Raw genomic sequence first — 23257 nt, 5'->3', positions numbered from 1 at the left:
GGAAATACAGTGAAGATCTGAGAGGACAATGCTGCTATTAACCCTGGATGGTCACTCTGGTTCCATTTCCAACACCATTTTTACCAAAGTCACATCTGTAGAGCCCGGAGTCATTCCTATTGATTTTGATCAAGGTGAGAGAGGCCAGGCCCTTTGAGGAATCTAGGACTGTTGTGACAATGCCTGTTCCATTCTTCAGCTCATTCTCGTGTCCATCAGCCCCCTTCTTATACCACATAACACTGTACATGGTGCTGGAGTCTTTCACCACCTTGAACCTACACTCTATAGTGAGCTTTTTTCCTTCCAATCCATTCATTACGGCAGGCGTCTGATTCACCAGCAGGTCAACAGCTGCAAAGAGAGAAGCACAAGTGACTGTACCTTGGTGCAGGAACATTTCAGTGGATTGGTGTGTGTATATATACACACATATGATTTATATAAAATTATATATACACATATATTTTAAATGTCATGGATAAAGATGACTGGGCAAGATCTCCAATGGGAGGAAGCAAGATTGTTACTGTGGGTGGAAGGTGTTTCTGCAGGGCTCTGCCAGTAATTTGTTCTCATTTGTTTGCTTTTGGTTCCTCTTTAATCAAGAAGCATGTTGAGATTCTTGGGTGCCTTGTGTTTCGGTGTGGCTAGAATTACAGGTCTTTCGTAGAAAATAGGTTCTGTTTTTCACACTCAGAGGCTCGGGAGGAGTTCTTGCTACAGACCTCCTACCTGGGGTGGGGGTAATTTAAGAAACTCTCTGTGACAGCCTCATTCAGGGTTTCTTCCTATCCTGGTTGTGAAGTTCCAGAACCAGAGCCTTTTCTGGTGTAAATCAGCATCACTCCTTTGGTATCACCTGAGGATTTGGCTCACAGATCTGATGTGAAGGACACTCTTTGCAAGCAGGACTTACATTACATTACTGCATTGGGCTGGGGGAGCAAAATAGGTCTCAAGAAGGTTTTGAATGTAAGGGATTTGGCAGGCATGTCAGGTGTACACAAGGTTTGGATAAGAAGTCACATTGTTGGAAGGGTCTAGACTGAAGCCTCTGAGGTTACCTGCTCACTAAACAGAGCAGAAAGGTCTTGACATACACGATAGAGCTCTATATGGGGCCAAACGAAAGAACATCCGTTTAAACTCTAAACGAGCAAGGGAAACTGAACGTCAGGACTCGAGAGATTCATTTTATACATCTGCCCTTGTCTGCTGGCACACTGAACTATTTCTCAACGAAGGGGTCATCATCTGTGTTTCTCTTTCTGCAGAAATTACCGACCTGATGGTGAATCAAACCCCAACCAATTTCAGTGATTTAGAAGGCTCAGAACTTACCATGAATTGTACATTCAAGACAGTCAATAACCACAGCACCATGCGTGTGCGATGGTATAACTATGGGACCGAGGGACTAAAGAAAGAGCTGGTGAATGAGAGCGATGTGATGACAACCCTGCATTTGGACAATGGGTTTGCCTCTCTCACTTTGAAGAATGCAAATTCATCTAATACAGGAACCTACATCTGTGAGGTGGGGATTACAGCAAGGAACCTCTATAATAATGGATCAGGAACCCAAGTGACTATCGAGAGTAAGGGCCAGAATTTCCTACCTGATCTTCTTGGGGGAATGGGGGCGAGCACATGAGAACAAGAGCATACATCTCCTGGAAGGTGTTGAGTGTCTTCAGTTCCACCTTCCAGGGGAGCTGAGGGTGCTCCACGCCTGCCCTCAAGCACTAAATTCCTTGCTAGATAGAGCCCTGTAGCATGGTATTAAGGGGGAACAATGTTTCAATTTTAGATCCTTCACAGCCAAATGTTTCACGTGGCCTCAAATTAGTCTCTAAACGTATGCTTGCCCATGTTGCATGCCCACCCATTGGTACATTCAAAGCCTGCCTGCATGCATGGAATCTGGAATTTGTGAGAGATAACAGGGTAGTTAGACATGAATTCATGTCTGATTTGTGGATAGGTGAAACCTGGGGCTGCTTCTTATGTCAGATCTGGTTCACATAATGATCCATATTGCAGGAGGCAATGTCTCTAGACTGAACATTTGGGGTGCGGGTGGGTATGAGGGGATGGTTTGCTGGTTCCTGGCCAGAAACAGAAGTCTTGCCATGCATCATAAAGCTATGAATCGAACTAAGTGAAAGCATCACTTTAACCTCTGATAAGGAGGGGATGTTAAATGGCCAGGCTGGGAAAAGAACACAAAATACTGGAGGGGGAGACATTTATTTTAATACATCCCCAGTCATCAGCCATTGCTACTGAAATTCTCCCGCATCAAGGTGCAATCGTCTGTGTTTCTCTCCTGCAGATTTTCCGAAGCTGATGGTGAATCAGACCCCAGTCAATATCGAGGTGTCTGAAGGGTCAGATCTCACCATGGAGTGTAGATTCACGGTATTGAAAAAACACAACACCTTGTATGTAAAATGGTATAAACATAACGGAACTGGGGGAACGAAGAAGGAGCTGATGAGCGAAAAAGGCTGGGGCTCAGGAGCCCTGGCTTTGGAAAAGGGTTTTGTTTCTTTCGCTCTGAAGAACGTGAACGTAACCGATACAGGAACGTACGTGTGTGAGGTGGGAAGCACAGCAAGGAACTGGTCTGCGTCAGGAGCCGGAACCCAAGTGACCATCACTTGTAAGTACCAGGATTTTCCTATCTGATCTTCATGGGGTGAGAGATAGCGAATGACAGCCTAAAGGACAGAGAGTGAATGACTGTTGTAGGCAAAAGCAGGTAAGATCCAGAGGCGAGCGACAAAGATGATCAGAGGGATGGAATGCAGCCATATGAGCAACGGCTGGGTATGTGTAGTTTGGAAAAGAGAAGATTAAGCTGCAGGACATGACAGCGGTCTTCAAATCCTTGAAAGGCTGCCATAAAAAAGATGGAGAAAAGTTGTTCTCTCTTGCCACGGAGGGCAGGACAAGAGTCGATGGGTTCAAACTACAGCACGGCAGATTTAGAGTAAATCTCAGGAAAAACTTCCTAACTGTGAGCTTGGAACAGAGGCCCGGGGAGGGTGTGGAAGGGCCTTCACTGGAGGTTTTCAAAAGGAGGCTGGAGAGCATCTGTCTTGGATGGTTTAGCGGTTGTCAAACTGTGGGACAGGACCCCAAAGTGGGTTGCAACTGCATTTTAATGGGGTCGCTAGGGCTGGCTTAGACTTGCTGGGGCCTGGGGCCAAAGCAAAAGCCCGAGCCCCACTGCCTGGGGCCAAAACCTGAGGGCTTCAGCCCTGGGCAGCGGGGCTCAGGTTACGGGCCCTCTGCCTGAGGCTGAAGCCCTTGGGCTTTGCCCCCCGCCTCCCCATGCCTGGGCCAATGGGGCTCAGGCTCAGGCTTCGGTACCCCCTTCCTGGCATTGTGTAGTAATTTTTGTGGTCAGAAGGGGGTCGCGGTGCAGTGAAGTGTCAGACGCCCTGGTTTAGACACAACAAATGCTGCATCTTGGCGGGGGGTGGGGGGAAGACTAGCTGACCCTTGCAGTCCCATCTAACCCTGTGGCTCTAGGATTCTATGCCAAGGGGGCATCTGCAATGTGGGGGCATGGCAATACGTACAGAGAGAGCTTCTGCTGTAACTCTCGATGGCCATCCACCGAGCTGGTTGTAGCTCTAAAGGATCCTTCCCATCTGCCAAGTGAAAAGGAAAAAGCTCATTTGAAAACCCCACATCCCGGTCATGATAGACCCAACATTTCTACTGCCGATTGCTGCGTCTGAGCTCACAATTCTCACTACCGGCAACGGGGTGAGCACATGGTGCTGGGAAAAGGGAGCGGCAATACATATTGTGTGTATTGGTCTGATGATTTCTGGTGCAAGTGGAAGATGCTCAGTTGACACCCTGAGATTATGAACGGGAGAGTGTAACACGGACAGCTCTCTAGCAGCAACTTGTGGCCAGAGGCCACTTTTCAGCACCGGACCCATTTCCCCCTCTTCAGGACCCTTTAACAACTCACTCAGTTTAAAGTTAGTTCAAACCATCACCTCCTGCAGTCCAGTAACTTGAGTCCCCAGGGGCATATTGGCCCTCTAGGCCCCAGTGCAGTGTGTTGCTCCTGATACTCCAAAACAACACAACACAAACTCACCCTGTCTTCATCCCAACTTCAGCTGGGCACAGCCCTACCTCCCCGAGGGACTGTCTTCCTGCTTCAAAAAAAGCACCTCCTCTTTGTCCTCCTCCACAGGCCTTTCCCACTGGGCCTTGGCAGTCTCTCCCCTGCTTGGACTGGGTCTCTCCCAGGCCTCCCCACCTGGAGACCTTTCCTCACTTTCTCCTGCTTCTTGAGCTTTCCCCCTGCTGGCTCAGAACCTTGCAGGCATTGTCTCACTCGCTGCAGTGTCCACAGACTTGGCCACCATTTCCTGGGCTTGCCCCCTTCTCAGCAACTTCCTGCTTCTTTTGTACTGGAAGCACCTGATTCTGCTCAGGTGGGACTTATCCTGTAATCAGGGTTAGCTTAGCCCAGGCTCTCCATCCCATGGGGCAGGCCTCCTTGTTGCAGATGGGTACAGCAGAGGCAGTGCGGAAAGGCAGTATATTGTAGTGGTTCGAGCAGGAGACTAGGAATTAGGTTGTTTTCATTTTATTTCTGACTGTCACAGACTCTCTGTATGACCTCAGGCAAGTCATTTGGTCTCCCTGAGCCTCCGTCTGTAAAATGGAGATAATATTTCCTTTCCCAGATTCTGTCTGTCTTGTCTATTTCGATTTTAAACTCCTTGGGCAGGTACTGGCTCTCTACATCTATGTACACAGCTAGCACAAGATCAGGGTGTGCTTGGCAAATGCTCTGAAGCCTGGCATGTCGGTATTCACCTGTGATAGTTCTGAGTCACAACTGGAAATGCCAGCATGGGGCAGTTTAATGCATGTACAGAAATGATGATTTGTTTGTACATGCGAATTCGAGTTTGTTTCCAGACACATTAGTCTGAGGACAATTTGTCCGCAACTCTAAAACAAGAGAAATGGAGTTGGGTTCTCAATTTGCAGTTCCTTTGTCTCCTCTGTTCTACTGAAGCAGCTGATAGAGTGTGCAAACCTCAAAGATCCAAAGACCCGAATCCCATCCCACACTCCAGGCTCAGTAACTGTTCTCAAGCATCTTTCCAACGTCAGCCAGTTTTAATTTCCTCATTGCCATTTGCCCCCTTGTGCTCTAACGCTCCCCAGTAACTATATTGAGCTCAAGTTTCCCTCTCACCCATATCTAAGTGTGTAACACAGGAATCCACTAATTTCTCTGAGCGTCACCATAACCATAGATAACACCATTAATATTATGGTAGGTTTTTTCACCTTTTGAGAGCGCGTGAGATGCGAGCTCAGGGGTGGTGGACAAAGCTCGAAAGATTTGGTGTATTCCTTCACACTCGGGATGCTTATCTGAATATTATCTGATCTGAACTTTTAGGAGGTTGTTTTCAGTCTCTGCAGCTTATAGTTCCCCCTCACTGCCCTCCCACGCTGCAGGGCCCTAGAGCCTGGACCACAGCTCGAGCCCAGAAGTCTACACAGCAATGAAACCGCCCCGCAGCCTCATCCCCGAGAGCTCAAGTTGGCTGGCATGGGCCAGCTGCGGCTTTTTCTTTGCTGTGTCAGCATACCCTAAGTTAGTCCTCTTCCTTCTTCCCTTTCTCCAAGTACACTCAGCTGTCTTTGCTAATCTCTTGGGATGGGTTTGGTGACACCTCCTATTTCTAAACCTCTCCTCCCATGTGAAGGGAAATTGAGCTTCAAAGCCACATTAATGGGAGCCTCATTTCCCCTTGTAGTGATCTGTAAGTGTAGCTGGAAGTGGCATGTACCCAGAAGGGTTTTTTGTGGTTCTTCCTCTGTGGCACTAACAAGATAAATTCCTGTTGTTCTCTTCAAAGCACGTATGATTCTAAAAGTTCAGGAATACTCTCCAGAGGGAAAAAATGAAGTCTCCACTGAAATTAGAACACAAGACAGCAAAGAGATCAGATTCACTCATTGTGCGACTCAGAAGAGGAGTTATCATCCCAGCACATGACTAGAGGAATTCTACAGTACATACAGAGCTTGCTATGGCACTTTGCCTCTTCTTCTGTGGAGTCCTGCTTATGACTTTGTATCAAAAGGCTTTATAGGAAAAGACGTTTGAAGATGATGTTTAGGAAGCTGTAATTTTCCTGCTTTTTGTCAATGGCCAGAATTGTTTCTGGGAAACACAGAAATCTTGCTGTGGCTACAAACTGGAGCGCATCAGTTAACTTCTTAACACCTACAGGGGATATTTTAATGGCCAAGCTTCATAAAGGGGCCTGAAATGCTGGAGAGAAAAACTGTTTCTTTAAATACTTCAGCTGATTGACATGTTTCTGCATCAAGGTGAAGTCACTTGTGTTTCTCTCTCTCTGCAGCTGTTGACCTGCTGGTGAATCAGAGCCCTGTCTTTGTCAATGAGGAGGAAGGGAAACAGCTGAACATAGCATGTAGATGCAGGGCTCTGGAGAAACCCGGCACCAAGTACTCTGTTAAATGGTATAAAACAGGGGCTGACGGACACGAGAAGGAGCTGAAAAACTAAGCCGGCTCAGTCACAATAACTCTAGATTTCTCAGCGGGCCTGGCTTCTCTCACCTTGACTAAAGCCAGCATGAGTGATTCTGGGTTCTACGGATGTGACTTCGGCAAAAATGGCTGTGGGAATGGAACCAGAGTTTACCAGGGTAAACAGCAGCATTATCTTCTCTGATCTGCATTGTTAGGATAGTACACTGTGGTCACCACGGACTCACACTTCCCACATGGTAACTGAAACCCCACAGCTACTTCCTAGTCTAGGACAGGGAGATGCAGTGGTATCTCAGAGATAGGCTGTGTGTAAATTATGGAGTGTTCTTGTAGCCGTGTGGGTCCCTGGATATTAGAGAGACAATGTGGGTCAGTGTGAGGGAGTGCACCAGGCCCCAGAAAAGGAGCAGTGAAGGTGGGTCCTCCAGACCTACCTAGAAAGGCTGCAGGGTAGCAGCCAATCAGAGCTCAGCAGGCTCAGTTAAAAGGAACTGCTGGGCCTGAGCAGGTCAGTTCCTGGCAGGGTCCAGAGGAGTAAGGAAGGGTGCTCCTTGATGAAGCTCAAGGGAGAACCAGGAGGTGGGTTCTGGTGGCACTGGCATTTGGTATAGAAAAAGAGGAGTTAAGAACTTCAGCCCTGAGATAAGGGTGAAGTGGAAGGGACTACATGGGAAGCAGCCCAGGGAACAACAGCAGCTTGACAGGAAGCAGCACGTGGCTGCTATTTGTAGAGTCCCTGGCTTGGGACCCGGAGTAGTGGGGGGGGGGGCTGGGTCAGGGTGGCCAAAGCCCTGAGAAGGGGACAAGTTTATTTAGAAGCCCAAGCACAGAGCTGGAATTTAAAGGGCTGAAGACCCCGCAGAGGGCCATTTGCTGGACTTTGTTACCCCAGAAGAGGACTGAACTTGAAGGCGTGACCTAGCTGGGGCAATAAGAACTGATAAGGCAAAGAGTCTCCAGGGAGAAAGCCCGGGGGGCACCGCCCTATACCAGAGCAGGCACTCCTAGTTCCACCACCTATCCTATGCCAATGAGCACTGTTAGCTATGTCGGCAGGAGAAGCTCTCCTGCGGACATAGTGCTCTCCACACCTACACTTTTGCTGGTAAAATTTTTGTCAGTCACGGGTGTGAAAAAAATATCCCCTTAATCGACATAAGTTTCATGTCGATGACGACTTATGATGACATAAGTTTCATCAGCAAAAGTGGTAATGTAGACAAAGGCTAAGTTTCCCAAAGCTGAAGATGAGCTCTGAGTAAGTTCAAAAACCTTGTCTCTCTCAAGTTGTCCCAGTAAAAGATATTACCTCACCCACCTTATGGGTAAGTACTGACATTTTAATAGTGACCATGAGAAAATAGTTTATTATATTACTGCCTATTCAGAATTCTCATGTTACTAGAATATTAAATTGTCTGGCTTCTCACCTGCCGCTGTTGAACAGACCCATAATCTACACAGTAATTTTGTCATTGTGGTGTTGGTGGGGGAATTCCTGACTCCAGCTCTGTTGAAGCATTTCTGAATATTTGCCACTGGCCTTCGTTAAATAAGGCTGTATAGATGTATTGGGCTTGGCATGCTGCCCTATTATTCTTATAAGTCTGTATATACCAGGGCTTCTGCTGCATTGGGTTGCTATTGACTAACCAATGTCTCATCTGGAGGAATTGCCAACCCTGCAGCTCCTTAGAGGTCTTTAAATGATCATTGGGGCGTGGGGGGACTTGGGATGGGAATAGAGGACTCTTCTCTATCCCCTGCTTCCCCATCATTGATTTGACTCCAATTAGCGAGGCTGAATTGCCCAAGAGTATTGACTAGTCATATGTCAATGGATGACATTTTAGTCTAGCTGCTAGATTCTTTGCGTAACATCATTTGCCAGTGATCGTTCCTGTGAATATCTGTAATATATGGACCTTAAGCACCACAATGGAGCGGGGGTTCCTGTTCTATATGGATCCATAATGGGGCATTATGAGCTATGCCCACGTACCACTGGGGCTGACTTAAGAGGAAGAATGTATTACAATGCCTAATACAATCCTTCTTTGCTTGCAGGAAGGTATTGTTTTTCCATGGATATCAGAGCTCCACGTTTAAACGTGAGGTCTAATTTTTTTTAAGTAAAAAGCATGAACAAGAAGGGATGGGGCCAGAGGGACATTGGAAAAGCTTCCCCTTCGTTCTGATCTCTTGATGCTGTAGGAAGCAAGGGGTCAGGATTTCTTTTGATCATGTGAGTCAGTAGCTTCCCTCTGCCCAAAAATCAAAACAAAACTTAGATCCACAACCAAAAACGGGAAGAACTTCCAGGGTAGTGCAGTTTGTTTTGGATGATGGTGAGTAAATTGGGTTGAAATAGCAAGACCAGAGCATTTGAGAACATTTCAATGAATGTTCTGTACTGGTAAGTCCTGCTTGCAAAGAGTGTCCTTCACATCAGATCTGTGAGCCAAATCCTCAGCTGACACCAAAGGAGTGATGCTGATTTACACCAGAAAAGGCTCTGGTTCTGGAACTTCACAACCAGGATAGGAAGAAACCCTGAATGAGGCTGTCACAGAGAGTTTCTTAAATTACCCCCACCCCAGGTGCGAGGGCTGTAGCAAGAACTCCTCCCGAGCCTCTGAGTGTGAAAAACAGAACCTATTTTCTACGAAAGACCTGTAATTCTAGCCACACCGAAACACAAGGCACCCAAGAATCTCAACATGCTTCTTGATTAAAGAGGAACCAAAAGCAAACAAATGAGAACAAATTACTGGCAGAGCCCTGCAGAAACACTCTCCACGCACAGTAGCAATCTTGCTTCCTCCCATTGGAGATCTTGCCCAGTCATCTTTATCCATGACATTTAAAATATATGTGTATATATAATTTTATATAAATCATATGTGTATATATACACACACCAATCAACTGAAATGTTCCTGCACCAAGGTACAGTCACTTGTGCTTCTCTCTTTGCAGCTGTTGACCTGCTGGTGAATCAGACGCCTGCCGTAATGAATGGATTAGAAGGAAAAAAGCTCACTATAGAGTGTAGGTTCAAGGTGGTGAAAGACTCCAGCACCATGTACAGTGTTACGTGGTATAAGAAGGGGGCTGATGGACACGAGAATGAGCTGAAGAATGGAACAGGCATTGTCACAACAGTCCTAGACTCCTCAAAGGGCCTGGCCTCTCTCACCTTGATCAAAATCAATAGGAACGACTCCGGGCTCTACAGATGTGACTTTGGTAAAAATGGTGTTGGAAATGGATCCAGAGTGACCATCCAGGGTAAATAGCAGCATTGTCCTCTCAGATCTTCACTGTATTTCCTAGGGAAGAATAAGGACCAGGAAAGGAAGAGCTAATGCTAATACTTTGCATGGTGTGATAGTGATTGGACAGGAGTTGCTGGCAAACAGAAGGAGAAGGCAAAGCTATGGAAAGATTTGCAGTGAGAAGTCAGTGATTCCCGGTGGCTTTCCAGATCCTGCCCATCTCTTTTTCCTTTCTTTTTTTTTTTTTGTCATTCAAGTACTTGCAACCCTCCCCTTTTCCTGATGTCCTTCGCACAGCAGCACAGCATTGCTGCCCACCAGAATTCTCTGAGCCATGTGGTGACGGGCGAATCACAAAAGGTTCAGAGGTTCGGAGAAGCACCTCCAGGTTCAGAAGCTCTTCTCGCCCATGTTGAACAGTCAATTTCACCATGATAGGCTCTCTTGTAAGAAGATTTCCAGTGTTTCCACATTTTGAGCAGGATGGAAATGCCTCTCAGTATATTGCTGGTTCTGCTTTCAGTCTTGGACAAAAACAAGAAGTGTCTAGACAGAGGACAGTCCTAAAAACCCACTCACTGCAGTACCACTATTGTAAACTGCCGTGGTTTGGACCATAACTGTAGAATACTGTATTTTTTTTTTTAAAATAAGAGAAATCTTGTGGAACCTCAGCACAGGTTCCAGTTTGATTCTGGGTGAGGGTGTAAGCAAGTCCGTACTTTATCCTAACTGATTAGCCCATTGCAAATATCATCTTCTGACAAATGAATCCACCAGGATGGTGTCAGTTATCATTCTTCCAGTAGTGGTGGAGCAGAGACCCGGCTTCCTTTTTCTCCTTTGGCTGTTCTGCTGCGGGATGCCTCAGGTAGTGGTGGTCTAGTGACCTAGCTCACAGCATCTTCCCCTGCCACTCTGCAGCAGGACTCCTGTAGAGGTGGTAATGCATGACCCAACCTGTGTTGTCTTTCCCTAGAACTAGTGGTGATGGGAGTGCAATAACTCAACTTGCCCTGCCTCTGTAGCGCCTGTCTAGTAGGACAGCAGCTAATGAATGTTTCTTTCAACAGCACATTACCAATGGCTAATGAGCTCTTACATTGCTGCTGGAGCTGCGGCTGGGACAATTCTCTTCTTGCTGGTGCTCGGTATCCTTTTGTGGAGATGGAGACAGTGCTCCAAAGGTAAGATTTACTTGGACAATAAATGCAAGCAATTTCTGTATGAAGGGAGCTCATAGGATGCCGATAGATTCTTCTTTGTGTCCTTCCTTTAGCTGAATAAGGAGTAATTTGGGGAATTTTTGGCCGTGAATGTACAGCAGCGGTGGTGAACAGGCAGCCCTAGTTAGTGAAGTCTCATACCTAAGCACAGATACCGCCTGGGCAATGGTAGGACTATTCTATGTCTCCTCCCTGACCTGAGGAAGCACCTCAAGGTGTGAAAGGTGGATTCAGTCTCCACGTCTATTCCACCTTTGGCTGGATTGCCAACAAAGCCGCCAATTATTGGCAATTGCTTGGTGGGAACGTGTGGGATGTAGATACTGCTCCACTATGAACTAACTAGACTGACAACTACCTCCTTCATTGAAGTGACCCAAAGGTCATCAGAGAATTACCAGCTTGGCCACAACTTCATTTTTTTTCCAGAACCACTTCAAAGCAGGTCAGAGGCAGAGATGACTCAGATGGAGACGGTGAGTTGGAGAGCTTATCGTAAGAGCTGCATTTAATTTTTCTCTCTAGCATAGGGGTATTGAGCATCAACTCCAGGAATACAAGGTAATAAAGAAATCGGTTCTCCTTTTACAGACTGCTCCAAGAACTTCAGAGTAACAGAAAATGCAGCACTAGTCCTGAATAGGATCAGGGGTGGTACGACATTTAAAAAGCTAGAGGGGAATCAAGAATTAATTAGCCTTAGAGCAAAGATAAAGAGCACATAAATTAGCGATTGCGCAGGATCTTCAGCGATAATAGAGAATGCAGCATTGGTTCCAGGCAGTTGGACTGGGAAGTTCAAGGCAGGGGGAATCTTATGCAGCTCCAGAAACCTCAAAATACTGGAGAATGCTGCATTTGTTCCATGAACTTTAGAGGTATCTCATAATCAGAATACAGCTTCCTAAAAAGTCAGCACACCCTTTTATAGTGCCTGTGTCAGTGGAAGATGGTCTAGCATTATAACAGTATGATATGGGCATGAAAGGAACGAGCAGTCTTCACTCATTTTCCTCTTGCTTTGCAGTCTTCCCCTCCACCAGCCGATGAGGTGACTTACGTTGACTTGAACTTCCACAAAAGGGACGCAAAAGCGGAGGAAGATGTTGTTTACACGGAAGTGAAGATACGGCCAAAACAGAGAGATGACAATGTCATCTACGCAAAAGTCAACCCTCATCATCGCTAGGGGAAGAGCTAGTGGGAATTAACAGAGGGGTGACCAGTATTTCACGTCTGTTAAATGCAAGTCTCCATGAAACAACGAATTAGTTCTTAGTAAATGATGGTCCTTGGAGATCAAAGTCCTCTAGTTATGAACAGAACAGGCAGCAACGCAAGATTCCCTCGTTTCCTGCTCCACCAACATGCCTCAACTCTGATGTGGAGAGACCAATTCTGTGAGCAAATGGCGAGTTCTTCTAACCCACCTACTCTTGGCCTATGTGCCGTGATTGTAGCCAGGAAATGGGCCGGGCTGTGGACAGTGGTTCACTAGGAACTGAGTCGAGACCAGAAATTCATTTAACGAACTCACCAGCCATCAGAGTGTTGCAACTTTTAGTTGCTATTTACCAGCACTGTATTTGAACAAGTGACCGAGAGCCAAGCCCTTGAGCCACCCAAGTATGGAATATGTTGCCATCTTGTTGCGGGAAGCCCTGTCCTCCAGTGAAGGTGCCAAGTGTGCTGAATGAGGAAGGAAAAGCCTCCGAAGAGCCATGCTCCCTACACTGAAGAATGTACAGTAATGCTGAAAATGCTCAAGAGCAATTTCCCATACTTTCATGAATAAGACTGACACGATTGTTTCATCTTTCTAAGCACAAAGTAGGTTTCTCTGTTGGGAGTGAATTAAGCTTCCCTGGATTCCACCCACTTAAGAGCCGAACAACAACAATATGAATTGCTTTGCAAGCAGATTTTAAATATTAACTAAAGCTTTTACAGCAAGTTTAGCTCAGGATTAAGTGTGTGCAATTGCACTGATATAAATGGAGTTATACCTACTTACACCAGGAATGGATCTGTCCCCTTGTGTCTGCGTGGCTTTATTGTAAATTTAAAAAGGAAATGTGTAATTTAAAAAAAAACATGCCATCATTTCTAGCGGTTTAAGTAGATTGTGCTTTTGAAAATATCCCCAATAATTTTAGATAAACCCCCAGAAAAAATAACCAAAGGGGCTGTTGGGCTCCCAAAAATGGAGAGACCCCAAAAAATCAACAGGAGTGCCTTTTAAAGTCTCCCCATAATGCATTGATTTTTATGACTTCTGCAGATGAATGAGATATAACCCGTGCAGACCACAACTCATGGATGGCCATAAGGATACAACCAGAAGAAACAGCATAGCAACCGTGTGAACACCTGTAGAATGTTCTGCTTATTATTAATACCTGTGTAACCCTTCTGCCCATCAGAATTGGCAGCAACAAGGGCCGGGTTCAGTATCTAGGGGTTCCATTCCAATAACGCAATGCAAAACTGGCTCGAGCTCCCACCCAGTGACCTGGGACAAATATATACCACCCCCGCTGGGCACCTCCAAGAGGCAATACTTCCCCTCTCGCAAGCACAGAGTCTGAGTGTGGCAAAAAAGCCTTTTAATAATAGAGAGAAACAATGTGGCATTATGTTGGGGAAACACCACCAACAGGATTCACAACACAACCCATGAGCAAAAACCCACCCCAAGCAAATTGAGTCGTGTCCTTTCCCTTTGGTTCTTGAGTCCAGCAACCCGAAATCACCCAAAAGTCCAATGACCCAAAAGTCTCTGTCCCTGGTCAGGGCAGCCCCAGAGTTTGAAAGTTTAACTGCGGAGCTTTACCTCCCAACCTGGGTGGAGATGGGGGGGGGAGCGATGTAAGGGGCACCTTATATGATCTGAAGCTGACTGCCCCACAGCTCCATAGGGCTCCGCGCCGCTCCACCAGCTCCGCATTCCACAAGCAGCTCCCGCCGCCCCACGAACTGCTCCACAATAGATCTTCAGGCTCCCCCACTACTTAACACAACGCTCAGTGATTTCAGCTCTTAGTCAGTTCAGCTCTTTGGTGAATTCAGCTTGTACTAGGGGAGCCTCAGTGCTGGCGCACCATTAGCCCAAAGTGAGCTCAGCAGTCTGTAACGAGACTCCTAATAGAATAAAAAGTAGCTCTGATATTCCACAGTAGAGAGAAGAGGAAGTGCAATTAGCATGTAAGGCCCTCACCAAGGGATCTATGCCACTGAGTATTAATACTTATCACAATCTCTCTCAATTCACAGAGTTTTGGAACCCATGACCCTTGCCTAGCGAGTGCTACTTAGTTGATGGTGAGTCCCTCCATCATAACAAAAGGCCAAGTACAGTTCCAAGCACAGTTCCCATAATCAGGGTAATAACAATTTATTCTTCCTGCCCTAATAACAGAGACACTGGGGATCCCACAGCAGCCAAAGTGACCATTTGGGCAGCTATGGCCTCATTCTAGGCAGGGTGGCTGTGCCTATGCAAATGAGATCAGCCCCTGAAGTTCTTTTCTACAACTTGCCACACCTCACCAGCAGGTGTCAGGGTGAAGCTCATCCTGACTCTGCTTACACCTGCATCAATTCATTATTAACTAAGACATGGCATCAGCCATTTTCAAGACTGAACTCCCAAAAGAAAAGGCAGCTATCAAATTGCATAAGGGGCTTGGGCCCCTTATGTGGGGTAGGTCTTTAGCCACATCAGTTTCATGAATGCGAATGATGGGTTATTCAGTGGTAACTGTTGTTCATTGGGTATATCACCTCTGCAGATCCACCCAGGGCAAATCTGCAGAGGCAGTCCTTCCAGAAGAAGAATTGGGTGACTAATTACCCATCACCAACACCACATATGCTGGGTGGAGACCAAATTCAAGCCTGGCTGAAGTCATTAAGTTTTTCACACATTTACACCAAGACTGTACATGTGCCTTACAATATAGATAAGAATGACCATCCTGGGTCAGATCAATGGTTCATCTAGCCCAGTGTCCTGTCTTTGACCAGTGCCAGATGCTTCAGAGGGAATGAACAGTACAGGGCAATTTCAAGTGATCTATCCCCTGTTGTCTAGTCCCCCCTTATGACAGTTGGAGGTTGAGAGACACCACACTGAATGACTAAGCTGTATACAGAATATACAGTGGTTGCCCTAAACACTACAGCTTACAGCGGAATTACTGCTGATGGTTTAGGCCATTGCTGTGCAACACTGCATAGACTTCTTACCACACCAAATACTTCCACTTAAGGGCTTCTTAAAATGCCTCAAATGCCACAAGATTGGAAATAGCCAACTTCGGTTATGGACAAGACAGTGCGTTATTCTTATTTTTGCCATTAGCAAAAGCCAGATCCTGCTCAGCAAAGACTACTGCTGTTTGCTGTGGGAAAGTGAAGTTTATGAGTCACCGTGAAAGGGGGAAGTAAAGTCAAAGGGTAAATTCCTGCTGCTGCCAGGGCTTTTTTAGTCTTAACTGAACCAGAATCTGTATCAGCCTATCTGAAGAGGGAGAGTTTGGCAAGAAATCAGAAGTTGAGCAATGTTGATGAAAACAACTAACTAGAAAAAAAAATTCTTTTATTTTTGGTCTTTCTTCTTTCCACTAGGAAATTAATTATGCCATTATTTTAAAAAGCAGCATATTTGAATAAAATGTAGGATTTCTAAAAAGTCCAGTGTGAGTTTTAGGCACAACTCTCAGTGAAAGCCAAGGGAGCTGAGCACCAAGCTACATTATATCCTGTTGACATCCCCAGGCTAAGGCCAAAGCTACGTACATTGACTGTAGTTTGGGTCAGAGCCTCCATGGAGTCATAACTGACGAGGATCTGGTTCCATAACATTTAAAGAGGATTTTGTAAACAAGACGCTTTCTAAATGCTCTCGGACAGAGGTGCCCGTAACCATCATCCTGGATCTACTGGTGTGGCAGGATTTTTTGGCTTCCAAGGTCTCACAGAAACTATGATCTGCCAACCTTTAAAAGTAACACAGAGGCAAATGAAAATGAACACACTGCAAGTGTGCAGAGATCTTGCTGCATATCCAGCTGATTGTCTAAAACAGGGGTGGGCAAACTACAGCCCGCAGGCCGTGTCCAGCCCATCAGAACTTTTAATCCATCCCTTGAGCTCCCACCAGGCAGCGGGGTTGGGGTCTTGCCCCGCTCCGGTGCTCCAACTGGAGAATGGGGTTGGGAACTTTCCGCACGGCTCCTGGGCAAAAATCAAGGATATTCCTTCGATTGCAAGTTCCCCAGAGTGGAGAATCTCATCTGCATAGTCTCTGTCTGCCTGCCTGTAAAAGTTCCTGCCCTGGAGTCAATTCACAGGCTATCCCTGCTTCTCCCACACTGTGGGTGTTTCTGTTGCGGGCAGTAGACAGGTTGGTAGGAGACATCAGCTGGTTTCCTGTACCTTTACCTGCTCTTTGCCTCTGCTGCTGCCCTTACCTAGAGGATGAGGCTGCTCAAAAGTGAAACCAGAGGGAGGAGTTTTCACACCTTCTCCTGCCATCTGTGCTTTCTCCTCCTTTTGGGTTCTCCGCCCTGTGCACCCCGACCCTCTCCCGAAGCACTGGCCCGGGCTGCTGCCTTTTTCACAAAGGCCTTGACTCCACTGAGCTGTATCAGGTTTTGCTCTGGCATCCAAGAGGGGGAGGGGAGAAGAAGAGTTAGAGGTTGAGCAGAGTCCCATGCACTGAACAGCAGGAACTCGCCAGGCCTTGGCATGCCCTCACCCTTATTCACAAGCAGAAATGACTCGGACCTGCTGACAGTGTGGGGGGGCACAGAGTGAGGGCAGCGGCTTCAGCAGATGTTACTGAGCATGCTCAGTACAAACCAAGCAGCAAATCTGGGGGGCATGTGACCCCGTGTGCCACCCCCCCCCCCGCCATACGTCACCAGTGATATCGGAACAATTTGTATAGTGGGGGGGCTGAAAGCCATTGAACAAAACTGTAAACCCCATATGTGATGGAAACCACTTCAAGCCAGGGGGTGTTGTCACACCCCCCCCCAGCACCCCTAGTTCCAGCACCCCTGCGCATGGCCTCTGTTCACAGGGTATAAAAGGAGCAGGGTGTGGGCAGATAGTCACGTATGAGAACACACTCATTCCACATCATGTTAATGAGGCAGAGACTGGGAAGAGCTGGAATCAGCGCTCATTTCCGGTGAAGAACATCGCCCTTATTGAAGTATAGGTAGTACTGATCCTAAATGAATAGCTTATGTGCCAGTAGGTGGCGCTTTTTGCCTTGACTGTCTCCTAATACACACACAGCTGGGCGAGGTGATGTCTTTTCCTGGACCAACGTCTGCTGGTGAGAGAGAGAGACGAGCGTTCCAGTTGCACCAAGCTCTTCCTCGGGCCTGGGCAAGGTGCTGAGAGTGTCACCGCAAAGAACAAGAGCAAACCAATAGTTTAGCATAAGCAGTTAGCACAGATTCTAAGGGACCGGTCAATTGTCTTTTATTGGACCAACTTCTGTTGGTGAGAGAGCGAGGCACAGTCCCCCCAGAATATGTGGTGAAGAAGAGCTCTGGGTAGTTCCAAAACTTTTGTCTCTCACCAACAGAAGCTGAGCGGATAAAAGATATGACCTCACCTGCCTTGTCTCGCTGATACCCTGGGACCCGCGTGGCTACACCAACGCTGCCTACACGTCGCGTTTGTACAGCGCTCCGGTAAAAGGGGAGCACGGAGCTAAGTGCACAGCTGGCTACTGCAGCTGGGTAGGAAGGACTCGGCAGCTACAGAGCAGCTCTTCCAAAAAGGCAGGCTCAAGTTCTCCTGTCCCATTACACATGCAGCGCCCTGCACCGGGAGGGCGATAAGCACAGATCCTCCAAGGCGCTTAGCCACCTAATGCCCAGAGAAATCACTGGGCGTTAGGCACCTGCAACCTTGGAGGATCTGGGCCTGAACGCTTGCGAGCAGGCTTTGCCCTTCTGGCACAGGTTCTCCTTTGGAGTGACACTGTTGCCGTGATATTACCACTGTAATGAAGGATGGTTGGCTATTCGCGTTCTCGCTTTTACCGACGTAGCTATGACCGTGTAGCCATTTTGTTCCTGATCCAGCAATTTTATGAAACTTCACTGACGTTATTTGTTCAATTGCACTTTTCTTTGTTAGAGAACAGACGTCAAGGGGCTCTGAGAGCTAACTTGCTAATATTTCCTGTGTGCAAATAAACATTAAAAAACCAGCGGATACAGCGGAAGAAGTAAAAAGAAGAAATGTTTGTGATTGCCCGGAAAGGCTTCTTTCAAGCAGTAATCTACGGGGAGTAGGAGGATGAGGATACAGGCCTCATAGGGGACTACAGCGGGATCCACTCCCCACCCTCCCACCCTGCCCCGGACCACGTTCTGAAAATGCCTAGGGCAAGTTGGCACTAGGGGTGGCAGGTTTGTGTAATTTTTGGTGGTGCCCAGAATGGGTCCCGCCCCCACACATACCTGCCTTGTAAGCCGATATATATATTTTAAAATAATGTAAAAATTTGAGGGCTCTGGGTGGACTGGGGATGACGGGTTTGGGCTGTGGGAGGGGGCTCAGGGCTAGGGCAGAGGGTTGAGGTGCGGGGCTGAGGACTGCGGGATGGGGCTGGGTACGAGGGGTTCATGGTGCAGGAGGGGGCTTAGGGTTGGGGCAGAGGGTTGGAGTGCGGGGGAGGGGGGTGAGAGCTCTGGCTGCGGGGTGGGGGATGAGGAGTTTGGGGTGCAGGCAGGCTGCCCCTGGCTGGGGAAAGAGAGGAGGACACTCACCTTGCATCACTGTCACTGCATGTGCTCCTAAGGCCCCTCTCAGGTCCTGGAAGCCCCCTCGAATCCCCTATCATAGGTGCAGGGCGGGGGGCTGCCATCACATGTGTGTCTTCTCCCCTACTGTAGCCTCACTGGAGGGTGGGGGGTGGGGCTGCCCCTTGCCCAGCATAGGGCAGGAGCAGTGACTGTAGGCGGGGGTTGGAGGGGACTGTGCTGGTGGAAGGTCCTGCCGGAAAAGGGAAGGGTCCATCAGAGGGGGAAGGGCAGGGGCAGCATGGGGCAGCCTGGGGCAGCCTGCCCTGGCATGAGTGTTGGGGGATGCTAGGACCCTGCGGCGGCAGTTGATGCCAGGAGCTGGCAGAGCAGAGGGGCAGGGGCAGGGGCAACTGATGATAGACGGACAAAACTGACTCAGAGCTGATGCTAAGAGTGAATATGCAGCCAGGGTTGAAGCTTAGATATAGACATTAGGGCAATGTCTAATTTGCCCTCTCTGAGCAGCCTCAGACCTGGATGCATAATGGGTGAAATCCTGACCTTATTGAAGTCAGTTGGAATTTATAAACTCCGGAGGTTGGAGGTTTATAAACTCCGTACAGACAGCCGGATCCCACCCATGTGCAGACTGGTCCTGGTTCCCAGCATGCAAGGGAAATCAGGGATGCGATATACGCATGTATCTTGGCACAGCAGGGAGGCAAAGGATGACATCTGCCTGTGCCAAGGGACACCATCACACCCTGTCCAGCTGCTGGAAAAGCTCCTGAGGGAACATTGGCACACACCCGGGGGCTGAAGTAGGGGGATGGTGGTAGTGGTTCAGACAGGTGCAGTGGCCACGGTAGCAGATGGACCCCAAACTTGTTTGGCTACCAGCTCTCTCAGTCTCTCCATTAGGGAATGCCCCCTTCCCTATGGTGTGCCGTCTGCTCCATGAACGGGTTCATCGGTGTGTAATGGCATGGCACCCACCTCTCATGGGCGCCCCCTTCTGGTTGGGTGTGTCTGCAACCTTTAAATAGTCCCCGCCCTGGTATCAGGCCGTACCTCCAAGGCTTCCTCCCTGGAGGCAAAGGTTTCGCCCTTTTGGTCTACTCTGGCCCCAGCTGGGCCACAAAGTAGCTCAGTTCCCCTTCTGGGGGTTTCTCACTGTCTGACTGTAAGCCAATTCCACAGTGGCCTATTGGAGGGTTGGGGGAGACCCAGGCCCACCCACTACTCTGGGTCCCAGTCCAGGGATCTTAAGGATAGCAGCCACATGCCACCGTGTCCCTTTAACTACACTGCTTTCAGTTCCCTGGGCCACTTTCCCATGGCCCCAGCCTTTGCCAAAGCTTCACCCTTACCTCAGGGCTCACCTAAGTTCAGGCCCAGCAGCCAGCCAGGAGCCCTTTCTCGCTCCCCCAGTCCCTGCCAGCACTGAGCTCTCTGTGGTGCTGCAGTTCCCTCTGGCCAGCCAGGAGCACCCTGTGCCCTCCTCTAGCTCCAGCAATCCTGCCTCTGTGCCTGCCTAACAACAGGGGAAAGCACAGGGAAAGAAAGAGACACTGCTCCTTTATTTGGTTCCCTGGAGCTTCGGCGCCACACCACAAGCCCCTCACCTCTCCAGAGCAAAGGGACATCACACTGTGTTTCTCCAACTGCCAGACCGGCTTCCTTACACACCCTCATTTCCGAACTTGTGCAGCATGGCTCAGTGCGGGGAGAAGCCAGACACCAGGGACAGGGGTAGTAGGATTTTGTAATCTTCCAAGGGAGAAAGGACGGCTGGGACTAACGTTTTCTCAGATAACCAGTGTCCGCTTTCCCTCCCTGGACCTAACTCCACCTCTGTTCTGTGCAGCTCCTCTTTGTAAGTGGATAGAAAGAGTGCAGCAGGGGAGGCGGGAGGAGAGAACTGAAACACTGAAACTGAAAGGACAAAGGAAACGGCTATTAGACAAACAACTGTACGTTTTCTACAACGGGAACTCTTCTAAACCCACCCCCTCCCTTTGCCCAGTCTGTGCAGCCCCAGGATGTCACCGCCAGCGTGCTGGCCAAGAAATGCCCAGACAGCCGGGCACGATTGTTCATTAATAATCTGCTTTATAGCTTCTGCGAAAGGTCTAATAATGGTTGATTGGAAATCAATAAAATCATTGATCTATAGCCGCGTCTTGCTCAGGGGCCATTTAAGGACTGAAGTGGAGTCGGGCTTAAAATCAGGAATGTAGCACCAGAGCAAGAAGGATATTGGGGTGGGGGGGGTCCATTGAAACTTACCAGTTCTAGGTTCTCCTTGGGCTTGTTGTGGGGGGAGGGGGGGGGGCTTCCTCATCCACCTTCTCTGGGTAGAGGTGCAGAATCACATGGTCCTCATCCTCCGGCTCTTCCAGTCCTCTCCTCTGCAGCTCCTGCTGCCTCCTTGCCCTGGCCCTCATCAGCATCCCGTCAGCCAATGAGGCCGCAGGGCTGAGGAAGGGGTCGTGAGCTGTGGACTGGGAGCCCTTGACAGCACCGGGTCCAGGTCGTCATAGAGGGGGCCATGGACGATGACGAGTCCTCCCGCAGCAACTGCTGGAGCCTTTTGCTCTCTGCTGCAGGAGCCTCAAGTGTCTGACTTGCTCCAGCCTCCCTGGAGAGTCCTGATACAGGCGAATGTTCCCGCTGCTCTGGGCAATGTCGGGGAGGACGGTGTACTCCGACCGCACGCTGATCAGCATCACGCACGCGTGGCCGGTGAGCCAGGTGGCTGCTCTTGGAGGAGCCAGGTTCACCTGTGCTGATCAAAAGAGTGCAGCGGAAAGCTGATGTGATCAGCACAGTTCATGCCTACGGGTGAAAACGAGGGACTTGGCCCTTTATAGCTTGGGTAAGGACCAGGCAGAAAAGGATTCAGTGCATTGTGGGGCTGGCGGTGGAGGACGATTGAAACGCGAGATCTGGTATACTCCCTTCCCGCCCCCCCCCACCTCCCGTCCATGCTGCCAGTTGGCATGGGAACGGGGCCAGGCCACAGCCGGAGGCATGTACACCACACCCCTCAGGTGGCCTAGCTCCCTCGCTCTCTGTTTCCTGCAGACACTTGGTTCTGGGCGACAATGGGGGGTGATTGCACAACCACAGGCCTAGACACGGAAGACAGCCCCTAGTGTAGATCTCGCCTTAGTCTGTCTGAAGTAACGTGAGATTTCCTTTTGCCCATCTGCACTGCCTTCCTCTTGACAGGTGTGGCATACTTCGTTGCCTCCATCGTGACAGCTGACACCTGTTGCATTGCTCACATCTACACACGCATGGCCAACGGTGCTGCCTTCTTCCCAAACACTATCACCAGGGACATTCCCTGTCACATCGGCTCTCCTCTTCCCTTCACAGCTGTGACCCCTTGCTTTGCTTACCCTCCATTTGGGGCATTGCTTATTTACCAGTGGATGCCGCCCTGCTCTTCTTGTTAAGTAAAACATACTCTTCATTTTAAACTTAGATTGCCAGGTGTTAGTCATTTCCTATGCAGAGTTAAGTTGCATCATTTTGTATGAAGGGACCTCACATCGGTGCACCTGGGTCTGCCATCTCCTGGACGTGGTGGCATGTATTAGGCATCAGGGATTTCCATTCTTAATCATGGATTTAATGCCGCAGCTACCAAAGCCTTCCATATGCAGGCAGCATGTCAGTCTGAGGGACTGATGGGCCAACAGCAGAACTGCCCACCCAAACCCTTCATGATCTTTGGGGGCTCAGATAAGATAGGATTCAGGTGTGACCCATGTCTGGGTTGGGGGTTTAGTTTTGCAGAGGGGAATAGAACCTGATGAGATTTTCAAAAGCAAAGTTAAACCTGCCCCTCCATTTTGCTCGTTCTTTGTACTACAACCCCTCTGCACCACTCTTTGGGAATGACACCTGTATTTTAAATGGTATATTTTTTATTCGGGACCCCGATCCATGCCCCGCCTGAGAGGACACAACTGGAATAGAAATTACTCAGACCTTGCAGAGGGAGATTCAGGGCCACGGGCATTGCTGGTCTGATACGTTCAAACTTTGGGAAGACTGGGTTAGATGCATCCGATGAAGTGAGCTGTAGCTCACGAAAGCTCATGCTCAAATAAATTGGTTAGTCTCTAAGGTGCCACAAGTACTCCTTTTCTTTTTGGGTTAGTAAAGAGTTTTCTAGAGAAGAGAGGAAGTTTAAAAAATTTATTCAACCGCAATATTTTTAAATTCACCGTGTGATTTGAGAACGTTCAGTGTGACAGAATAGGGAAGTGGGCAGGGGATACTAGCAGGAAATTCACACGTGGAACAAAGAATCTGCAGAAAAAAATACCATAGAGCAGAGGAGAGTTCCCAAGAGCCAGCGCGGAAAGGGGACGGGGAG

The 23257-nt window shown here is 48.5% G+C and overlaps 1 protein-coding gene across 2 annotated transcripts in view; it reads left to right on the top strand.

The window, feature by feature from the left end:
• LOC140896520 (cell adhesion molecule CEACAM2) overlaps nucleotides 1-13156 on the top strand; it is a 31453-nt gene extending 18297 nt beyond the window's left edge. Inside the window, exons 5-9 of one of the 2 annotated variants that reach the window (XM_073308444.1) lie at nucleotides 1278-1601; nucleotides 2339-2668; nucleotides 10937-11050; nucleotides 11519-11565; nucleotides 12117-13156. In XM_073308444.1, the coding sequence (XP_073164545.1) occupies nucleotides 1278-1601; nucleotides 2339-2668; nucleotides 10937-11050; nucleotides 11519-11565; nucleotides 12117-12278 (977 nt within the window). In that variant the 3' untranslated portion in view covers nucleotides 12279-13156. The remainder of the gene's footprint in view (nucleotides 1-1277; nucleotides 1602-2338; nucleotides 2669-10936; nucleotides 11051-11518; nucleotides 11566-12116) is intronic. The other variant, XM_073308445.1, reaches the window with a different exon arrangement.
• Nucleotides 13157-23257: the final 10101 nt, after the last annotated feature.

The sequence above is a fragment of the Lepidochelys kempii genome, chromosome 12, assembly GCF_965140285.1.
Source record: "Lepidochelys kempii isolate rLepKem1 chromosome 12, rLepKem1.hap1, whole genome shotgun sequence".
NCBI lineage: Eukaryota > Metazoa > Chordata > Testudines > Cheloniidae > Lepidochelys > Lepidochelys kempii.
This window is presented reverse-complemented; position numbering and strand designations above follow the sequence as displayed.